The sequence below is a fragment of the Armigeres subalbatus genome, chromosome 3, assembly GCF_024139115.2.
Source record: "Armigeres subalbatus isolate Guangzhou_Male chromosome 3, GZ_Asu_2, whole genome shotgun sequence".
Lineage (NCBI taxonomy): Eukaryota > Metazoa > Arthropoda > Insecta > Diptera > Culicidae > Armigeres > Armigeres subalbatus.
Genome location: NC_085141.1, coordinates 389,294,842 through 389,317,310, shown reverse-complemented (window position 1 = coordinate 389,317,310; position 22,469 = coordinate 389,294,842). Strand labels below are relative to the sequence as shown.

Below are 22,469 nucleotides of genomic sequence, written 5' to 3'. Positions count from 1 at the left end.
CAGGAGTGACCTTAAGGATTCCATGCCACAAAGAAGCATGACAAGAGCATGTGAGCCTAAAAGTTTTATTCACTCTTTACAGATGTATAACTGGAATGATCACATTTTGGCTTTTACGCTTTTAGGAATAGTTTGGGAACCTGATTACACACTTAATTGGTTAGTCGATGTTCGGTACTTTTTTAAGCTGAAACGGTCGTCAAAACTATTCAATTACAGTACTTTCGGCTACTTTATGCTGATTATAACGAAATCAGCAACGTAAACTACTGAAAATCAGCATTCCCTAAAATAAAGTACTGCTTTCTGCTAAATATAATACTGATTAGATCGGTAAACATAAAAATTTCCCTGCTGTCAGTTTGTTCGGTAGTATCTATTACTGATCGTTCGGTAATCAAACTAATTTTACTGTACGGTCTTCATTTTATTGCTGAACATTCCGAAAACTTCTCTATAATCTGTCAAACATCTTCCATTTCATTTTGTGATTCATAGTTGACCCCTTTATGCGAGCCTTTATGTAGCAAACAAGTGGTGAAAATCTATTTTGCAGAAAAACCTCAAATTTGGCAGCGTAATACGACTCTCAATGTTACTTTTTAACGCTGAAAACGAGATTGATTTTATAGTCCACGTTAAGTATCGATGGATTTCATTGCCTCAACGAAGCTAGTAAGTACTATTCCATTTTAAATCATCCTAAATCAAAGCGCTAATAATATGTCAAATAATGCTCTCAGTTTGTTTTAAATGGAATAGTATTTATAAGCTCGTATTCCTGGACAATGGAAATCTTGATCTTAATAATAATACATACTTTTTCGCAATTAAAAAAAGTTTAGAAAATTTATCCGAACATCGTTATTGGAATTACTGAACTATCAGCTTTCGACCCGCATCTGACATTTAAATTTTTACCGAACGATTTGTAAAAATAAAAGCAAACGCTCCGGTATTTTTTGACAGCTCGCAAGATCTGCTTGGTTACCGAACACTCAGTAATCATTTAAATTACCGAACAGATCACCGAACGCTCAGCTGTTATAATCTCGTCAAAAAAATTGCTGAGTTCGGTAATCATAAGTAAGTGTGTAAGTGATAAAAATCTAAAAATCCGTTGATATCAATAAAAAAGTTGTGATAAATGAAAGCTGAAATTGAAAATAAATTCTGGATACTAAATCATCTACTTGAGTGGCCATTTTATTGACCATTTCTTGATTTCTGCAGCATGCCGAATAAAGTTTTACTATTCTCTTACATCATCTGCATAAAAAGTGCTCAAAAGAAAAGAGAAAATTTGAAAGCAATATGGTGGATATGGCTTCATTAAGAATTACTTATTCTTTAGGCACAACTTAATTCCGAATGAATTTCTTATGAAATCTACCCTAAATAAATTAAGAGGAATGGTCAGGCATATCTTGTCCGGGTGTTAGTATTAACTGGTTCACATATCACAAATGAGTTTCCACAACATTGTAAATTAATGTCCAAGTCGGGTAGTTTAATCCCAAGAAATAGGCAATTAACTTTGATTGAACTGATTAACTGGTTCGTTCAACTACATAAGTTGCTGCAATAACATAATCGTTTAAATCGTTCACCGGCAGTTAGTGATGAGGCACAACTTCATAGACCAGTGATGAGCAATACGAATATTTTAAGGGAAAGGGTCGTTTGGCTGAAACTTATTCGGCTGAAAGCCATTGGGCCGAAAGCCATTTGGTCGAATAGGTCATATAGCCGAAAAGGAAATTTGAATGACATTTGCCTGAATAGGATATTTTACCTAATAGGTTATTTGGCCGAACAGCATATTTGCCCGAATAGGACATTTGGCCGATTAGAAAATTTGGCTGAATAGGACATTCGTCCGAAAAGGTCATTTGGCCGAAATGGTAATTTGGCAAACATGACATTTCGCCGAACAGGACATTTGCCCGAATAGGACATTTGGTCGGATAGGTCATTTGGCTGAATACAGTATCCCCCCGCTTATCCGGACCTCGCTAGTCCGTCGACTCGTTAGTCCGGATCCCGCTAATTCGAAATTTTCCGGATTAAAAAGTATCAACACCCATTTGAACACATTATTCTGCCAGTTTTCAAATTTGGGCTGTTTTGTTTTGGTTCATTTGTATGGATTGGACAGTCGGATTAACGAGAGAAACCCCGATAGTCCGGGCATACATTTGTCGCATCAGCGGCCCTAGCAGCACAATTCACGTTGATTTGGTTGATATAACTTATATATGACCAAATTTAGTCTTATATGAGTATAATAGACTGATTTACAACATGTGTGTTGCTCGGGGGGGGTATACTGTAGTACATTTGGCCGAAGAGAATAGGTTATTTGGGCGGAAATGTCATTTGGCCGAATTTGTCATTTGGCCGAATAGGAATTCAGCCGAATAAGACATTTGACCAAATAAATCATTTGGCCGAATAGGTCATTTGGCCGAATAGGATATTTGGCCGAATAGGACATTTGGCCGAAAGGAACATTTAGCCAAATAGGACATTTGGCCGAAAAGAACATTTGGCCGAATAGGACATTTGGCTGAATAGGACATTTAGCTGAATAGGGCATTTTGCCAAAGAGAACATTTGGCAGAATAGGACATTTGGCAGAATAGGACATTTGGAAAAATAGGACATTTGGCCCAATAGGACATTTGGTCGAATAGGTTATTTGGCCGAATAGGTTATTTGACCGGAAAGGTCATTTGGCCGAATAGGACATTTGGCTGAATGTGTCATTTGGCCGAATAGGAAATTTGGATGAATAAGACATTTGGCTGAATAGGACATTTTGCCTAATAGGACATTAGACCGAACAGATCATTTGGCTGGATAGGTGAATTAACCGAACATGTCGTTTGGCCGAACAGGTCACTCAACCGAACAGGTTATTTGGCCGAACAGGTCATTTGGCCGAATAGACATTTGAAAAGTTGAAAATTAGGTGTGAAAATTCAAACGTCTCTCTTCTCCCTTCTCATTTCTCACTTCTCACTGTGAAAAGTTAGTAGTGCGAAGTAAGAAGTGGGACATATCTCTTTTCACTTCGCACTACTTACTTTTTACAGTGAGAAACGAGAAATAAGCTGTAAGAAGTGAGACGACTTACTTCTCACACCTCATTTCACTGTGAAAATCGGGAAGCGCTAAGTGAGTTTTTACAGTGAGAAGTGAGAAATAAGGAGAAGTGAGACGTCTAACTTCTCACTCCTCGTTTCTCACTTCTCACTGTGAAAAGTGGTATCGAATCGTCAGTCATTTGCAGCAGCAAAGCATAATCTCATGTTCCCCATCCACTTTTAACCCTAAATCACCTCAGATTTGTAGCATTTAAATAGCATTCAATTTTTCGGGTATTAACTATAATAACAGGACATGTCAAATAAAAAAATACGAAGAAAATAGAAATAAAATTGTTCTGAAAACTCAGATGTGAATATGTACATTATGTGGAAGATCATGATTTGAGGAATGTATTGGAGGGAACTACTTTCCTTCGATGGGACTCGAAACCACGACCCTCAGTGTTCATTCAGCACTTCTACAGTTATTAACCGCGAGGTTTCCTAAGCCAAGTTACCATTATTGCATTCGTATATCATGAAGCTAACAAGATGACACTTTTATCCCCAGGGAAGTCGAGACCCAGCCACCATCAGCACATCCTACCGCTAGGCTTATGGTAACTGTTAATATATTGAATAAAATGTCTTTTCAGGACCACTATTTCAACAAGGGAAGGTTGAGCCGAGACAAAAATTTCCTCAAACTGCAAATCGAAATCACAATCGTGCGACGCTAAGACGCTAAAAATGTATTCGCTAGGATGGTGTTGGCGTCAGTAGCAGTCGAAAGACACTTTTTTTTTCAAGAATAACATTTCTGATATGTGAAAATCAGATTTGCTTGATACTTCACAAATAAAGCAGAAAACATCCGATACAATACCGAATGTTAAGGCCCCGATTGCAATTTTTCAAAACAATCTGGTTCATTTATGAAATGGCCACAGTATGCAGAATAATTTAGAGTTTGTTCTAGTTACTCTTCTGTGTGCTGGAGTCCTTGCTTTGTTATTTTCGCAGCTATCGTTGCCACGCAAGCTGGAGAAAAAGATATGTATCGACCACGATACAAGTCGAATGGACCACGATCCTTAGAATGAAAAAAAAACCACCGTTGGTACCAATCTGGTGATGGCAACGGCCTAAGGTGGTCCAGAGAAGATGCGTTATGCAGAATTCGTCCTTTGCTGTCAAGAAGAAGTACAGCCCTTCTAATCGATAATTGTAATTTTAATCACAAACAGCTCTTTTCATGACTACCTGTTTTAACCCCAAAAGAGCTATTAGTCGCTGAAAAACATCTTCCAGGCAGAAGTGTAGTTGCTTTGTGAGAAAATTCCTCTCAAAACCTTAACTGATTCTTAAGCGTGAATATTTTCACTTGAGTGCTGTGATCGCTTCGTCGAAGGTAGATCAGGTGCAGGCGTCTATTCGCGTGAGCTGAGATTGGAACAGTCACACTCACTGGGTAAACACTGCACTGTCTTTCAAGTGGGAAGATTTGCCATCATGAGCGGAGTGCAATCTGCACTGCAGCATCGCATTATGGGCAACGTAATATACTTCTGTTCTGATAGCCAAGCAACTATTAAAGCTCTCGCTTCAGCCAACTCAAGGTCGAAGTTAGTAATCGTATGTCGAACTCAAATTGAGGAACTGAATTCAGTTAATAATTTACGCCTCATATGGGTACCTGGTCATTCTTCAATAGCTGGAAACGAATTGGCTGATGAATTAGATCGTAATGGAGCATCACATGACTTTATTGGGCCTGAGCCAGCTATTCCAGTTCACCCGATTCTGATTTTACACGGATTTTTTTTACACGGCCGTGTAAAAAAAATCCCCAACAATTTTTTTTGCAAAGTTGCTTCATTTTCCACGATTCGTCGAGAAAAGATAAAACTTTTTTTACACGGATTTTCAAATTTTGAACTGAAAACTTTTTTTACACGGAACGCATCTCCCGTGTAAAAAAAGAATCGGGTGTATCCAAGTGTTAGGTTAAGCTTTTGATCAACTCTTGAGCTGTCATTCAGCATAAATGGCATTGGAGTAGTCTGGATTCATGTCATGAAACAAAATTGTACATCCGGGAACCATCTCCGGAAGTAGCAAGTTATTTAGCTAATATATCTAAACAGAATTACAGTGTCTTAGTCAAGGCCTTAACAGGTCACTGCTGATTGAACTATCACATGCAAAATATTCAACGCGTTAAATCATCTGTTTGTGATAGTTGTGATTCCAATTATGGAACTTCTTTTAATCTGATATGTAACTGCCCAGTCTATGCGCAATTGCGTTTCCAAATATTTGGTAAGTGTTTGTTGTTACTTAGTGAAATTGACTTCAGAAACCTGAACCAACAGAGTATTTTGTTGTTCATAACCCGGAGATATAAGCTCTTTTATGCTTATGCGTTGTATGCCCTCTTTAAGGGAACTTTTCCAAACTTTTGCTTTGTTCTCCCATCCACATTCCTTTTTGTTCACTTCCCTTTCCGTCAGGTATGTGATGAGAAAGGCTGTGAAGGCGATGATACAAAGCTTCCGAATTGAGGTGACCGTGCCCCTGGAGCCGACGTTCTGATACTCGATACCATGTCGGCCACCCCAAGTCGCTGCAGACGCCACCGATGCAAATTAATTTCATGCAGCAACCATCGCCGATAAACCCCACAAATACCACTACCAAATGTCTTCATTACGGTTGGACAACAGTAACAGCAATCATCGTCAACTACCGCCACCAATAGAGGCCGTGTCCACTGGCTTTGAAAACATGATCAAACTGTGTTTCATAAAAATGATACATTTGTGCTTGCGATGCACATATGAGATTGGTTAATCACCCAAAATCGTTTGCGAAACTGTTTGCAAATTTTAATGGGAAATATTTTAAACTCAATAATTTAATATATTGGAGACTTCTGCTTGATCGAATGGTCCAAGCGAATTGATAATCCATCGAAAAACGGCTGATATATCAACATTCAGAGACGCCCAAATAAAAAATATTATAGAAAAACAATACAATTTATTGTAACATAACTATACAACACAATAAATTTACAATAGATTTTATTGTAGATGAAATAATAGAAATACATTAGAATGTATTGTTATGCACCATTCATTAAATTGTAAATGAAGTTTTCGCATTAGAACGTCCTGGTTGTTAGATATCGTAACTATATAAAATTTGAGATATTTTCATACACTTTTTTATCAAACAATAGAGTGTATCGTAAATAGAGTGTAAAATAATCGAAAATTTTTGGTGAAGTCATTTTTTTTCACTTGTCATTTCACTTCCGACACATTCATAGTCGCCTCTGGACAGTCAATATTCAGTTGAATATTAGTCATTGAATATTTATGCACATTTTACAAATCGATAAATTATCTGAAATCTGAACACGTTTCAAATGAGTAAAGTGATTTATCACACAGGACTGAATTCGATTTTCATCCGCGAGGCACTTTCAACGGTAAACATCAACATAAACAATGCTAATTATGTTTTTTTCTGCACATAGTAAACACACTCAGTGACAGTCGAATGAATGAGTTCGTGGAGTAGTCGTCTGACTATGTCATTCTATGTTTTGAATATTCATGCGATGTTAGTCAAAATTCGGACCGAAGTTGCTTCATGAAGATGAATATTTTAAGCTCTGATCGTAAATATATTGTTGAAATATCCAAAGAAAACCGTTCAAATTACATTAGATTGAATTGTATTTTTATAGTAAAACAATACGATATTGGATTTCTTAATTATGACGGCTTTACCGCTCAACAATGAAATTTGAAGAAAATAATGCAATGGGATAAATATTGTTATATTGCTTATATGCAATTTGAACAAAATTTTCAGAACTTATCAATGATTAAACTGTATGCACTAAAATGTTCTAAAAGCAATTGGAAGTATGCTTACATTAGAGAACTATGTTGACGTATTACATCCACGGTGTTGATACAATATGGACAACCATCAAGAAACAATATATCCTATTGTATACCGTAGAGAGTATGGTAATTCAATAGTTTACACTGTTGAGCCTATAGTACACTTTTATCCGGGCGAATCTGTGTCAAAAGGTCGAAGGTCAAAAGGTCAAAAGGTCGAAGGTCAAATGATCGAAGGACAAAAGGTCGAAGGGTCAAAAGGTCGAATGGACAAAAGGTCGAAGGGTCAAAAGGTCGAATTTGTATCATAATGTCGAATGTCAAAAAGTCGCAGGACAAAAGGTCGAAAGGACAAAAAGACAAGGAATGAGTAGTGAAAAGAGAGACGTAAAAAAAGAGTAATGAGCATAGGTAAATGAGAAGTGAAAAGTGAGAAGTGAGAATTGATAAGTGAGAAATGAGAAGTGAGAAGTGAGTAGTGAGAAGTGAAAAGTGAATAGTGAATAGTGAGTAGTAAAAAGTGAGAAGTGAGAAGTGAACAGGGAGTAGTGAGTGAGAAGTGAGAAGTGCGTAGTGAGAAGTGAAAAGGGAGTTATTTGGGTAGAAAGTGACAAGTGAGAAATGTGATATAAGGAGTGATAAAAATGAGAAGTGAAAAGATAGAAAGAAGGAGGGAGGAAAAATAATGTAAGAAAGGAAAGGAAAAAAAGAATGAAGAAGAACAGAGGAAGAGAAAAGAACAAAAAAGAAAGAAAGAAGAAGGAAGATGGAGGAAGGAAAAAAAGGACGAAGGAAGAATGAAGAAGGAGAGAAGACACAAGGATGCAAAAAAAAGAAAGAAGCAAGTAACAGAGAATGGGAAAAAAGAAAAGAAATAAGGAACAAAGAAGAAAGAAATAAGTAAGGAAGAAGGAAGAAAAAAGGAATAAAAGAAGAAAGAAAGAAGGAAGAAAGGAAGAAGAAAAGAAGAAGGAAAAAAGAAGGGATGAAGAAGGATGAAAGAAGAAACAAGGAAGAGAGAAGCAAAAAAGAATAAATGAATAAAGAAGGGAAAAAGAAGGAAGAAATAAAAAACAAGCAGAAAGAAAGGAAACAAGAAGAAAGAAAGAAATAAGAGAGAAAGAATGAAGAAAAAGAGAAGTAAGAAAGAAGAAAGAAGGAAGAAAAGAGAAAAAATGAAGTAAGAAGGAAATACGGAGGAAGAAAGAATGAAAAAAGACGGAAGAAAGAAATAAGTAAGAAAGAAGGTAGAAAGAAAAAAGAAACAAAAACAAAAAGGCGGAAGAAAGGAAGAAGAAAACCCCAGATTAATCCACCTAGGGGTGATGGTGCCTTTCTCGTGCATTATAAAAATAGTATTTTGGCCATTACTCTTTAGCCCATAGTCCGATCTGGCCAATTTTCAATAGGAAACAATGGTAGAGTATTCTGCGTCGAATGCAACTTGTTGCGAGTTAATCGGTTAAGGATAAGTGCTTGAAAAATGAGTGACATTTTTTTTTACTAAAATTTTCTCTAAAAAAAGTGGTATTTTGGCCATAACTTCCGAGCACATAGTCCGATCTGGCCAATTTTCAATAGGAAACAATGGTAGAGTATCCTGCGTCGAATGCAACTTGTTGCGAGTAAATCGGTTAAGGATAAGTGCCTGAAAAATGAGTGACATTTTTGCATAGTTTTGCGCACACACACACATACATACATACACACATACACACACACACACACACACACACACACACACACACGCACACACAGACATCACCTCAATTCGTCGAGCTGAGTCGATCGGTATATAACACTATGGGTCTCCGGGCCTCCTTTAAAAAGTTCATTTTCGGAGCGAACATATAGCCTTTACGTATACTTTGTATACGAGAAAGGCAAAAAGAAGGAAGAAAGAAGTTAGAATGAAGAAAGAAGTTAGAAGGAAAGTAGAAGAAGGAAAGAAGAAGGAAGGAAGACACAAGGAAACAAAAAATAAGGTAAACAGAAGAAGCAAGTAACAGGGAAGGACGAAAGAAAGATGGGGGAAATAAAAAACAAAGAAGAAAGAAGGAAGAAAGAATGAAGAAAAAAGGAAAAAAGAAAGAAAAAAGAAGGAAGAAATAAGCAAGAAAGAAGGAAAAAAGAAGAGAGAAAGAAAGAAGAAAAATGGAAAAAAGAATGAAAAAAGGAAAAAAGAAGGAAGAAAGAAGAAAGAAAGACGGAAGAAAGAAAGAATTCAAAAAAAAGTAAAGAAAGAAAGAAGGAAGAAAACTTTCCTGAAAAACTGAAAAAATAAAGAAAGAAGGAGGAAGAAGGAAGAAAAAGAGAAGAAAGAAGTTAGTTTTGTCCTTTCGACCTTTTGACCTTCGACCTTTTGTCCTACAACCTCAGAGACAATCATATTTTTGTTTCTATTTTTGTAGTTGCAAAGTGTGCCCCGGTATAAAAACGCATACGTAGTCCCACGTCAAAAATTTAACTTAATTGGGAATTTAACCAACATTTTATAGCATAATTACATGCCGGTAAATTTAATGGTGATTTTGTGAATTTAATGTTCTCAAAACGTGCATCACATAATCAAAACAATGGCCCGACAATCATAAACTGACTATGGATTTTCGGTTCCCATCGTTGAGATAAACAAAAGTCAATAAACTGGCTCAAGGAAACATGCATTAGAAAGAATTTTCCAACAGCGGAGCGGTCGAACTGGGAAAGTTCTCCCTTTCCTTTAAAAAATATGTAAATTTTTAATTCCCCAAGAAATTTGGCGGACTTTCCACCAAAATGAAATAAAAAATTATCGTGCATCGTTCCTGTAATGTAGTAAACTATGATACGGAATAATATCAATACATGTAGTAGATTATTATTGAAAACTTATTGTAAGTAAATTTTTAGCCTAATGAGCTTCCAAATAATTCGTGAGCGCTTTTAGAACAGGTCATATGTGCTTTCGCCAATATAAATTTCGTGTAGAATTTAAGGCCTGACTACAGGGAATTCTTGGATAACCATGCCCATTTGTCACGAACGCATTTTATTCTGTGTACCACAAAGGGTTTGTTCCTTTTTAGAAACTGGTCAATATATTTCTGATTACGAGTATAGACTTTGAGGCCTGACTTCGGGGATCATTCGGATGACCATACCAATATGTTATGAACGCATTTTATTCTGTGTACCACAAAGGGCATGTTCCATGTTTGAAACTGGTCAATAGATCTCTGGTTGCGCGTGTAGACTTTAAGGCCTGACTTCATGGAATTCTTGGATGACCATACCCACATGTCATTAACGTATTCTATTCTATATACCACAAAGGGCATGTTACATATTTGAAACTGATCAATATATTTCTGATTACGAGTGAAGGCCTTAAGGCCTGACTTCGGGGATCATTCGGATGACCATACCAATATGTTATGAACGCAATTTATTCTTTGTACCACAAAGAGCATCTTCCATATTTGAAACTGGCGAATAGATCTCTGAACACCTGTGTAGACCTTAAGACCTGACTTTAGGGAATTCTTGGATAACCATACCCACTTATCATGAACGCATTCTATTCTATATGCCACAAAGGGTATGCTCCATGCTTGAAACTGGTCAATATATTTCTGATTACGAGTATAGACTTTAAGGCCTGACTTCGAGGATTCTTTGGATAAGCATACCCATTTGTCATGAACGCATTTTATTCTGTGTACCACAACTGTGTACCATATTTGAAACTGGCCAATAAATCTCTGAACACCAGTGTAGACTTTAAGGCCTGACTTTAGGGAATTCTTGGATGACCATATCCATTTGTCATGAACGCATTTTGTTTTGTGTACCACAAAGGGCATGCTCCATATTTGAAACTGGTCAATAGATCTCTAGTCATGCGTGTAGACTTTAAGGCCTGACTACAGGGAGTTCTTGGATAACCATACCCATTTGTCACGAACGCAGTTTATTCTGTGTACCACAAAGGGCATAATCTATATTTGAAACAGGTCAATAGATCTCTGGTTACGTGTGTAGACCTTAAGGCCTGACTTCAGGGATTTCTTAGATGACCATGTACATATGCCCTGAACGTATTCTATACTATGTACCTCTCTTTCTTACAATCAGATAAGCTAAAATAAAAAATAATCGTGTAAAATAAAATTGTGTAAAAAATAATCGTGTAAAACAGAATTCAGTGTATTAATTACTGCACCTGTTCCAGAGTCAATAAAAATATGTGTATGTACTAGGTTTGTCATAGAGATCGTATCGGGTTGGGCGTCTTATAGGAGACCCTGCTGTATGTACCTCTTCGTCTGATTGCAACATTGACTTTCACAGACTATCGTTGATGGGTGGATGGTGCCTAAAATCCTGCCTCCTACCGTTTTGTGTCATTCCTTCTGGCAAATAACACCGGTGACAGTGAAATCATCCTGCTGGCGGCGAAAGCTTCACTGTAAAATTTACAAAGATCAAACCAATAATGACGGCATGTACGATGCTTGTCACTGATGGTTCGTTGCATTTTCGATGAATTTGCATGACCTGAACTTTCGAACAGCGCTCGGTGCTGGTGGTCAGCGAGCGAGGACGTCATTGTTCTGAGCACGTCTGCCATTTCGGGTGTTGCTACAAATCGTCACCGACCATGAAGGATCATCATCGACCCGGTGCCATTGTTGCATGGAGTGGACGAGATAGTTGTAACAATCTCCTTCTGGGTAGGTACCTGAATGACGACGATGACGATAACGATGGTGATGAGAGAGTGGTGGGCGGTGCACGTGATGGCTAGGAATTATGCATGAAGTTGCAAACGACAGGAGTGGGTCAGATGTGGGTGGTGCATTTTTGGCCAGGATGGCACAGTCGTGATATGGAAAAACTTGATCTGCCTTCTGAGGGCGATGACTTGGATGATGATGGGTGTTGTTTTAAGATAGTGGCATTTAGCACAGTGTTTGATTTGCATGGTGCAGACTCACTTATGGCTAGGAAATGTAATTTAAAAGGGTCTTTTATATCATTGAGAATGAATACATCGCTATGTAAAAAGTTCCGCTATTTCTGGCTGCTTCTTATTATCTGTATACAATAAACGTTTTTTCCAATCCTATTTCACGATATATCGCGTTATTCCATCTACGAATGTCACAACAACCCCGCTAGCGCCGTTCCTTGCCTTCATCAATCGCTGTTCGCTTCTTTATTTAATTACCTCCATTTCCCTCAAGTGACTCCAATAAGCCGGTAACTGTCATCCCAAATCACTTCTAGAGAATCTCCAACCTTCACCCCCAAGCAGACAAATGCTCCGCTGATTGGATGTTACCCACAGGCAAAGTGTCGACCGAGCAAATACAAACGAGGAAAATCCAATTGTCTACGTGTCACCAAGAAGAAAAAGCGATGTCTGCATCGGTTGCATCAAGGATACGTGGCATTTCGAATAGTATCCATCCTGCAGTGAGGTTTTGTATAATCTCGTCGTGTTCGTCAATTCTATTTTTCGGTGAAATTCAAAGATACGAAAACTTTAGTCAGTTTGTTGAAAATTAGAATTATCTGCCATTCTCAAATATTGGAGTTCAATGTTGTCCAATCAGAAAACACCATGCAAAAATCACCTCTGTACCAATTATATATTATTACAAAAATATATATCACACACCCCAAATCGACATCCGCCCTTAACCGCGGTGAAAGTCTGTACGTGAGTTAGGACACGCATGTTTGACTCTCGCCCTGTGTGTGTGTGTCTCTGCCTTCGGGCAAACTCAGCGCCGAATTTCGAAAGTCGTAATTCACGCGAGGAAAAACAAAGAAAAACCATTTCAATTCCCCCCGACCCCAAACCGCCCCATCCTACACAAAGAATTGCAATCACAATCAGAAAATGTTGTTGCCGGAAGCGCACGCTTTCACACACGACCAAGCGCGAAAATTCGTTATCGCCTCCAATGCTGTTAGGGCTGCCATGTTGCCTTGCACGATAAAAATGGGGAATCGAAAGAAGAAAAAAAAATCAACTCACCCTGATCAGATGGTGTTTGCGATTGATATCGCTCAGTTTGAACACTTTGCACCAGTGCAGGGTGCCCCCCTCGGAAGGCAACTCCACGTCCTGATTGCGCAGCTCCATGATCTTCATCCGGGCGTCGAGCTTGATTGGCGACTGGTTCACCCGTTGCGTCAGGAAGAGCGAACGTGCCTGCTTGAAAGCTTCAGCCGGGTCCGGCAGGCTTCCCGGTGCGTACTGGGAACCACGCGGTTCCTCGTCGTGGTACATGTAGATCACCCGCATTGTGTCGTTCTGGAATGAGGAAGGAAATGGAAAATGTGTTTAAAAATATTCATACGATTTACAAGAAAGATCGAAATAGGTTCATTATATTTAGAAGTTTAATCTTCCTTTATTCCTCTGTAAGGCTCATTGCTTGAAACTCTGTAAAGGTTTTAAACCGTTGTTCAGATTTTAAAAATATATTCATCTCTTGCTCTGAATATTTTTCTGAAAATTCTGAACAATGGTTCAAAACCTTCATAGACTTTCAAGCAATGTACCTCACAGGGGAGTAAAGGAAGACCAAGCTTCTAAACTTTGTGGCCTTACGATTGGTTGGTTGGTTGAATGGTTTGATTGAATATAATCTTTCCTGATTCCTTTCTTTATCCGACATGCGTAGTCTGCAATAGTTTCCCAATTCATTCGATTGTAGTGATATTATACAAAACTACTCAGATTTATCAGTTGCCATAACTTAATATTGTTGTTTTTTTATTTTCACTATTTTTCCAATGCGTAATCTAAATGAGTGAAGAAAAAGAACTTTAAAATGTCACTGTTCGATGGCTATTTGTCAGATTTATTTGAATTTTCTGTCAATGCACAGGTTTCTAGTTTTTGAAAATTAATTGATGAAATCGAAGTCCAATGAGTCCAATGCGATTAAAGAGGGAATTTTTTTGGACCACAATGAGAGAAGATACTGTGTTACCACTTGTTTTACTTTTGTATTATTAATGGCGTTACATCCCCCACTAGGTCATTGCTCCCTTACAGCTCGCTATGTGCTGTTAACTGCAAAGTTTCAAAGCAGAGTTACCATTTTTGTTCATTGCGCAGGTAGACAAACTAATGAAGATTATATTTTGATGTTGTGTTCAAAAACATAGTTGCAATGGTTGGCAGAAAACAGAGCTGTTGCAACAGCTACGTTAAATTTTGTTCCTGAACAAATTTACACACATTTGAAACTTTACAGCAAGGTAGCTTAACTATCTGTGTTCAGGCCTCTGGTTGTTTGAATCCAATGTCCAAAAAGATACTTCTGGATCAAAATACGTGCTTTTATGTATCTCCTCGCCTACATATAGAACAACCTTGCAATGAAACGGCGTCACAGTTCGTTCAAGTTCACGACTGAACGAAGAAGAAAATATGAGAAAGAATGCACCTTTTGATGGAGTAAATTAAAAAAACGTAACTCAATCTTAGGCAAGTTTCGAAGCCAACGAGACGAATCTCCAAGCTGCATAGCGCTGAATAATTAGGAAAGAAGTGGATACGAATTTGGTGGATCTGCTGAACCATCTGACTGAGAGTGAAGGTGAGATTCTGAAATACCAAACGCATTGAAATCAGATTTCTGTACAAAAACGAAATCGGAACGCAAGCAAAGATATGTTTAAACTTCAGTACCGATGCATGGTCAAAATCAGTGTTATCCCACTAATTGTTGAAGCCGAAACTGATTGAGGGCGCGCTATCGAGAGTTGGTACATACAAGCCATTTCTCGAAGGGTATAAACAGCGGTACCTCAATCTAAAAAGGAAATATCTGAATAAAAAACGACTACTTAATTTCTTCACAATAGAAATGGAGCAAAAAGACCCAACTTAACCTCAGTAGTACATAAACATTCTTTTAGTACTTCTGTTAATCTTCGTCGTTCCTCTGTCGTCAATTCGTGTTCTATCTCGATCGACTCCGGCGTGGCTCGGGATGGTTCTGGAAGTTCCAACCCCGCAATATTCAAAGACTGGTCTGGATCAGCCTTCTCTAGCACTGGAAGTGCTTCTACTGGATGTAGAAAGAAATGAAAATATTGTGCGCTCGAATTCTCGGTTATATATATATATATATATATATATATATATATATATATATATATATATATATATATATATATATATATATATATATATATATAATATTGGTTGCAGCATCGCAATCTCCTCGAAGTTTGATCTTTTCTGGATCATTGGTATGATATTGAACGCCTTTCAAAAGTTAATCCGTAGAATTAGTTTCCTTGAAATCTCCGGAACTACTAGCAGAGCTATAACCTTGGTAATTTCTTTGTATCTCACCGATACGTTTACGTAACCCGTACAAGAATATTGCGTTTTGTCTGCCGTGAGATCTTAATCAGTGACGGTAAGAGTTTAGGTCCTTGATTGTCAATTATTTCAGTGGAGTTCGCCACACTAATACCGGCACCCGAGTCAAGGAGTGCATTAGTCTTTACATCCAATTATGCCTACGTTAACTGGCTAGTCCTGATCTTTACTTGGAGATTTTCGAAAGGGTTGGAAAACGGTTTGGTTGCTAACGTCCCCGAACATGCACTCCGAACTCAGTTTCCCGAATTTCGTGGAGTCTCTCCATTATGCTGTGTATCCCGTCCAGGATGGCTATTACAGGTAGTCGAAATTTTCCCTAAATTGCCACATACGTAACAGAAGATTCCCTGCATTCTCTCCATAAGTGACCAAATTTCCGACAATTCCAACAAAGTAGCGTTCTCGTCGTTTCCTCTACTCTGATTCCCGGCCTTTTCAGGTTTCTAGAAACACCTTGACCTCTTTTGTATCACCTCGACAGTACGTTGATATCTTCGTCCTCGGACAGTTCGCCTTCCGGATTTAAATCAATATTGTGCACTTCATGTCTTGGTTCCACCGGGTGCAGACCTGGATCGCTGACATCAATACGATAATTTAATAATCCTTCCAAGAGGCTCGGAAGCCTCCTTCCAAGAGGCTCGGAAGCCTCCATCCAAGAGGCTCGGAAGCCTCCTTCCAAGAGGCTCGGAAGCCTCCTTCCAAGAGGCTCGGAAGCCTCCTTCCAAGAGGCTCGGAAGCCTCCTTCCAAGAGGCTCAGGCCTCCTTCAAGAGGCTCAGAAGCCTCCTTCCAAGAGGCTCAGAAGCCTCCTTCCAAGAGGCTCAGAAGCCTCCTTCAAGAGGCTCAGAAGCCTCCTTCCAAGAGGCTCAGGCCTCCTTCCAAGAGGCTCAGAAGCCTCCTTCAAGAGGCTCAGAAGCCTCCTTCCAAGAGGCTCAGAAGCCTCCTTCCAAGAGGCTCAGGCCTCCTTCCAAGAGGCTCAGAAGCCTCCTTCCAAGAGGCTCAGGCCTCCTTCCAAGAGGCTCAGAAGCCTCCTTCCAAGAGGCTCAGGCCTCCTTCCAAGAGGCTCAGAAGCCTCCTTCCAAGAGGCTCAGAAGCCTCCTTCCAAGAGGCTCAGAAGCCTCCTTCCAAGAGGCTCAGAAGCCTCCTTCCAAGAGGCTCAGGCCTCCTTCCAAGAGGCTCAGAAGCCTCCTTCCAAGAGGCTGGAAGCCTCCTTCCAAGAGGCTCAGGAAGCCTCCTTCCAAGAGGCTCAGGCCTCCTTCCAAGAGGCTCAGGCCTCCTTCCAAGAGGCTCAGAGCCTCCTTCCAAGAGCTCAGGAAGCCTCCTTCCAAGAGGCTCAGAAGCCTCCTTCCAAGAGGCTCAGAAGCCTCCTTCCAAGAGGCTCAGAAGCCTCCTTCCAAGAGGCTCAGAAGCCTCCTTCCAAGAGGCTCAGAAGCCTCCTTCCAAGAGGCTCAGAAGCCTCCTTCCAAGAGGCTCAGAAGCCTCCTTCCAAGAGGCTCAGAGCCTCCTTCAAGAGGCTCAGAAGCCTCCTTCCAAGAGGCTCAGAAGCCTCCTTCCAAGAGGCTCAGGCCTCCTTCCAAGAGGCTCAGAAGCCTCCTTCAAGAGGCTCAGAAGCCTCCTTCCAAGAGGCTCAGAAGCCTCCTTCCAAGAGGCTCAGAAGCCTCCTTCCAAGAGGCTCAGGAAGCCTCCTTCCAAGAGGCTCAAGCCTCCTTCCAAGAGGCTCAGGCCTCCTTCCAAGAGGCTCAGAAGCCTCCTTCAAGAGGCTCAGAGCCTCCTTCCAAGAGGCCTCAAGCCTCCTTCCAAGAGGCTCAGAAGCCTCCTTCCAAGAGGCTCAGAAGCCTCCTTCCAAGAGGCTCGGAAGCCTCCTTCCAAGAGGCTCAGAAGCCTCCTTCCAAGAGGCTCAGAGCCTCCTTCCAAGAGGCTCAGAAGCCTCCTTCCAAGAGGCTCAGAAGCCTCCTTCCAAGAGGCTCAGAAGCCTCCTTCCAAGAGGCTCAGAAGCCTCCTTCCAAGAGGCTCAGAAGCCTCCTTCCAAGAGGCTCAGAAGCCTCCTTCCAAGAGGCTCAGAAGCCTCCTTCCAAGAGGCTCAGGCCTCCTTCCAAGAGGCTCAAAGCCTCCTTCCAAGAGGCTCAAGCCTCCTTCCAAGAGGCTCGGAAGCCTCCTTCCAAGAGGCTCGGAAGCCTCCTTCCAAGAGGCTCGGAAGCCTCCTTCCAAGAGGCTCGGAAGCCTCCTTTCAAGATGCTCGAAAGCCTCCTTCCAAGAGGCTCGGAAGCCTCCGTCCAACCAGACGCAGCTCGCGGGGAAATTTTCACAAAAAAATTAAATATTTGACACTTTTTTTTACTACTTTTTTACTATCAGATGCAGAAAACAAAACCAGTGACAACCTTAGACAACCAGACACAGCATTTGATGAAATAAATCACAGACAACAGACGTTGAACAACACATTAACCGTTTATATTGAAAAAAAAACTTGCCACGGGCGCTACTGCGTCCACAATAAACTAGTTGATAATAATGCCAAACAGGTTATGACTTCTCACTTACTTCTTAACCATCATTTCTCACAGCGAATAGAGACGTCTCTCTTTTGATTTCGCTCTTCCCACTTTGCACAGTGAGAAGTGATAAGTGAGAAATGAGGATTGAGAAAGAAGACGTCTCTATTCTCACTTTTCACTAATCATTCCTTATTTCTCGGTTCCTACTTTGAAAAGTGAGTAGTACTAAGTAAAAAGTGAGACGTCTCAATACTTACATCGCACCTCTCATTTTTCACAATAAGAAGTGAGAAATAAGTGCGAAATGGGAAGTGAAACGTCTCACTTCTCTCCAATTATTTTCTTCTTCTTACTTCTTACTGTGAAAATGAGTAGTGCGATTTGGGAAGTGAGACTTCTCTCTTTTCACTTCACTTTTCTCACTTTTTACAGTGAGAATAGAGAAGTGAGAAATTATTAGTGCGAAGTGAGAATAGAGACGTATTCCCTAGTAACATTTTGTTTTTATACTGGTTTTATAACACTCTTGTAGAGTAAATTATGGTCTTCAAGAGCGTTATAATGTTACGTTATAAGCGTTTCAATGTGAAAAGTGAGGTGAGAAGTCTACTCACGTTTTACAATGAGAAGTGAGAAATAATTAGTGAGACGTCTCACTTCTCACTATGAAAAGTGGGAAGAGCGAAGTAAGAAGGGAGACGCCTTTCTTCTCACTCATCATCAGGGCCGGATTTATGGGGGGGGACGGGGCGGTCGTGGCCCCGGGCCCCCACAAATCTTGTATAACAAAACCAACCTGTTTTGTACATATTGGGGCCTCCACAAACTGTCGGCCCCGGGCCCCCCTTTCGGTTAAATCCGGCCCTGCTCATCATTTATAACTTTTTATCTCTCACTTTTGCAGAAGTGAGAAATGATGATTGAGAAGGGAGACGTCAAATGACCTACACCTGTGTTCAGCGGAGGCCGTTTTTCATACAAAATGCCCTACTTTGACAAGCTGCCGCTTTGTTGCCCAACGTTCGATTGGGAAATTTTGGCAGTGAACTACAAATATGTTCAAATTTATCTAACCACGTTTTAAAAACTTACACACTAGGTCAAATTGTTCAAAATTGGCATTTCAAATGTCACATTTCACATTACATATTTCGGGGGCAGCAGGTACTATGTCCAAGGACTTGACGACTACTTCCCAGGCCATCTGCGAGTTGCGGCGCCTGCCTAGGATGTGGTGGGGTTTGACAGTGGCCACTTTTAAACCTCTATAAAAAGCTGCATGTATCCGCAAGTAGGCTCCGCCAAAGCGACCGTGTGCCGCTCAAAGCGCACAAGCCCAAGTCCTGGTGTTAGGTGGGACGCTAAACAGCCCTGACACGACGGCCCTCCGACGAGACAGGAGGTTTGCGCAGGCCCAATAAGCCGCCTTTAAAAGCAACTATTACGAACGACATAGAAGATAATACGACTCGATACAATCGGCAACGACCTAGGCGACGAATAAAGGATCACGATTGGAAGCTTGGAACATGGAACTGCAAGTCGTTAGGCTTCGCAGGTTGCGACAGGATAATCTACGATGAATTACATCCCCGCAACTTCGATGTCGTAGCGCTGCAGGAAATCTGCTGGACAGGACAGAAAGTGTGGAAAAGCGGGCATCGAGCGGCTACCTTCTACCAAAGCTGTGGCTCCACCAATAAGCTGGGAACCGGCTTCATAGTGCTCGGCAAGATGCGCGAACCAGTGATTTTATGGCAGCCGATCAACGCAAGGATGTGCAAACTGAGGATAAAAGGCCGTTTCTTCAACTATAGCATCATGAACGTGTACTGCCCACACGAAAGGAGACCTGACGACGAGAAAGAAGTGTTCTATGCACAGCTGGAGCAGACATACGATGGATGTCCACTGCGGAACGTCAAAATCGTCATCGGTGACATAAACGCACAGGTAGGAAGGGAGGAAATGTATAGACCGGTCATTGGACCGGATAGTCTGCATACCGTATCGAAAGACAACGGCCAACGATGCATAAACTTCGCAGCCTCCCACGGAATGGTAGTCCGAAGCACTTTCTCCCCCCGCGAGAATATCCACAAGGCCACATGGAAATCACCTAATCAAGTAACGGAAAACCAAATCGACCACGTTCTAATCGACGGTAAATTCTTCTCCGACATCACGAACGTACGCACTTACCGCAGTGCGAATATTGAATCCGACCACTACCTCGTCGCAGTATGTCTGCGCTCAAAACTCTCGACGGTGATCAACACGCGGCGGAGTCGTCCGCCGCGGCTTAACATTGGGCGGCTACAAGACGGTAGACTAGCCCAAGACTACGCGCAGCAGCTGGAAGTGGCACTCCCAACGGAAGAGCAGCTAGGCGCAGCATCTCTTGAAGATGGCTGGAGAGATATTCGATCCGCCATTGGAAGCACCGCAACCGCTGCACTAGGCACGGTGGCTCCGGATCAGAGAAACGACTGGTATGACGGCGAATGTGAGCAGTTAGTTGAGGAGAAGAATGCAGCATGGGCGAGATTGCTGCAACACCGCACGAGGGCGAACGAGGCACGATACAAACCGGCGCGGAACAGACAAAACTCGATTTTCCGGAGGAAAAAGCGCCAGCAGGAAGATCGAGACCGTGAAGAGACGGAGGAACTGTACCGCGCTAATAACGCACGAAAGTTCTATGAGAAGTTGAACTGTTCACGTAAGGGCCACGTGCCACAGCCCGATATGTGTAAGGACATAAACGGGAACCTTCTTACGAACGAGCGTGAGGTGATCCAAAGGTGGCGGCAGCACTACGAAGAGCACCTGAATGGCGATATGGCAGACAACGGTGGCGGTATGGTAATGAACCTAAGAGCACGTGCGCAGGACATGCGACTTCCGGCTCCGAATCTCCAGGAAATCCAGGAGGAGATCAGCCGGCTGAAAACAACAAAGCCCCTGGAGTTGACCAACTACCAGGAGAGCTGTTTAAACACGGTGGTGAAGCACTGGCTAGAGCGCTGCACTGGGTGATTACCAAGGTTTAGGAGGATGAGGTTCTGCCGCAGGAGTGGATGGAAGGTGTCGTGTGTCCCATCTACAAAAAGGGCGATAAGCTGGATTGTAGCAACTACCGCGCAATCACATTGCTGAACGCCGCCTACAAGGTACTCTCCCAAATTTTATGCCGTCGACTAACACCAATTGCGAGAGAGTTCGTGGGGCAGTACCAGGCGGGATTTATGGGTGAACGCTCTACCACAGACCAGGTGTTCGCCATACGTCAGGTATTGCAGAAATGTCGCGAATACAACGTGCCCACACATCATCTATTTATCGACTTCAAAGCCGCATATGATACAATCGATCGGGACCAGCTATGGCAGCTAATGCACGAAAACGGATTTCCGAATAAACTGATACGGTTGATCAAGGCGACGATGGATCGGGTGATGTGCGTAGTTCGAGTTTCAGGGGCATTCTCGAGTCACTTTGAAACCCGTAGAGGGTTACGGGAAGGTGATGGTCTTTCGTGTCTGCTATTCAACATCGCTTTGGAGGGAGTAATACGAAGGGCAGGGATTGACACGAGTGGTACGATTTTCACGAAGTCCGTCCAGTTATTTGGTTTCGCCGACGACATTGATATCATGGCACGTAACTTTGAGAGGATGGAGGAAGCCTACATCAGACTGAAAAGCGAAGCTAAACGGATTGGACTAGTCATCAACACGTCGACGAAGTACATGATAGGAAGAGGCTCAAGAGAGGTCAATGTGAGCCACCCACCACGAGTTTTTATCGGTGGTGACGAAATCGAGGTGGTTGAAGAATTCGTGTACTTGGGCTCACTGGTGACCGCCGATAACGATACCAGCAGAGAAATTCGGAGACGCATAGTGGCTGGAAATCGTACGTACTTTGGACTCCGCAAGACGCTCCGATCGAATAGAGTTCGCCGCCGTACCAAACTGACTATCTACAAAACGCTTATAAGACCGGTAGTTCTCTACGGACACGAGACCTGGACGATGCTCGTGGAGGACCAACGCGCACTGGGAGTTTTCGAAAGGAAAGTGTTGCGTACCATCTATGGTGGGGTGCAGATGGCGGACGATACGTGGAGGAGGCGAATGAACCACGAGTTGCATCAGCTGTTGGGAGAACCATCCATCGTTCACACCGCGAAAATCGGTAGACTGCGGTGGGCCGGGCACGTAGCCAGAATGTCGGACAGTAATCCGGTGAAAATGGTTCTCGACAACGATCCGACGGGAACAAGAAGGCGAGGTGCACAGCGGGCAAGGTGGATCGATCAGGTGGAGGACGACTTGCGGACCCTCCGCAGACTGCGTGGTTGGCGAAGTGCAGCCATGAACCGAGCTGAATGGAGAAGTCTTTTATGTGCAGCACAGGCCACTCCGGCCTTAGTCAGATGATAAATAAATAAATTTCACATTACATATTATTCCCATAATCTACTTAGTGCCCCCATTACCTACATACAAACTAATAAATTTTCAACCAATTGTTTTCAGTTTTTTTTAAACA

At 41.6% G+C, this 22,469-nt stretch overlaps 1 protein-coding gene across 1 annotated transcript in view; it reads right to left on the bottom strand.

The window, feature by feature from the left end:
- The window catches only part of LOC134223878 (MOXD1 homolog 2-like), a 634,833-nt gene that overhangs the window by 52,614 nt on the left and 559,750 nt on the right, over positions 1 to 22,469 (bottom strand). Inside the window, exon 4 of the mRNA XM_062703101.1 lies at positions 13,041 to 13,319. Coding sequence (XP_062559085.1) covers positions 13,041 to 13,319 — 279 coding nt within the window. The remainder of the gene's footprint in view (positions 1 to 13,040; positions 13,320 to 22,469) is intronic.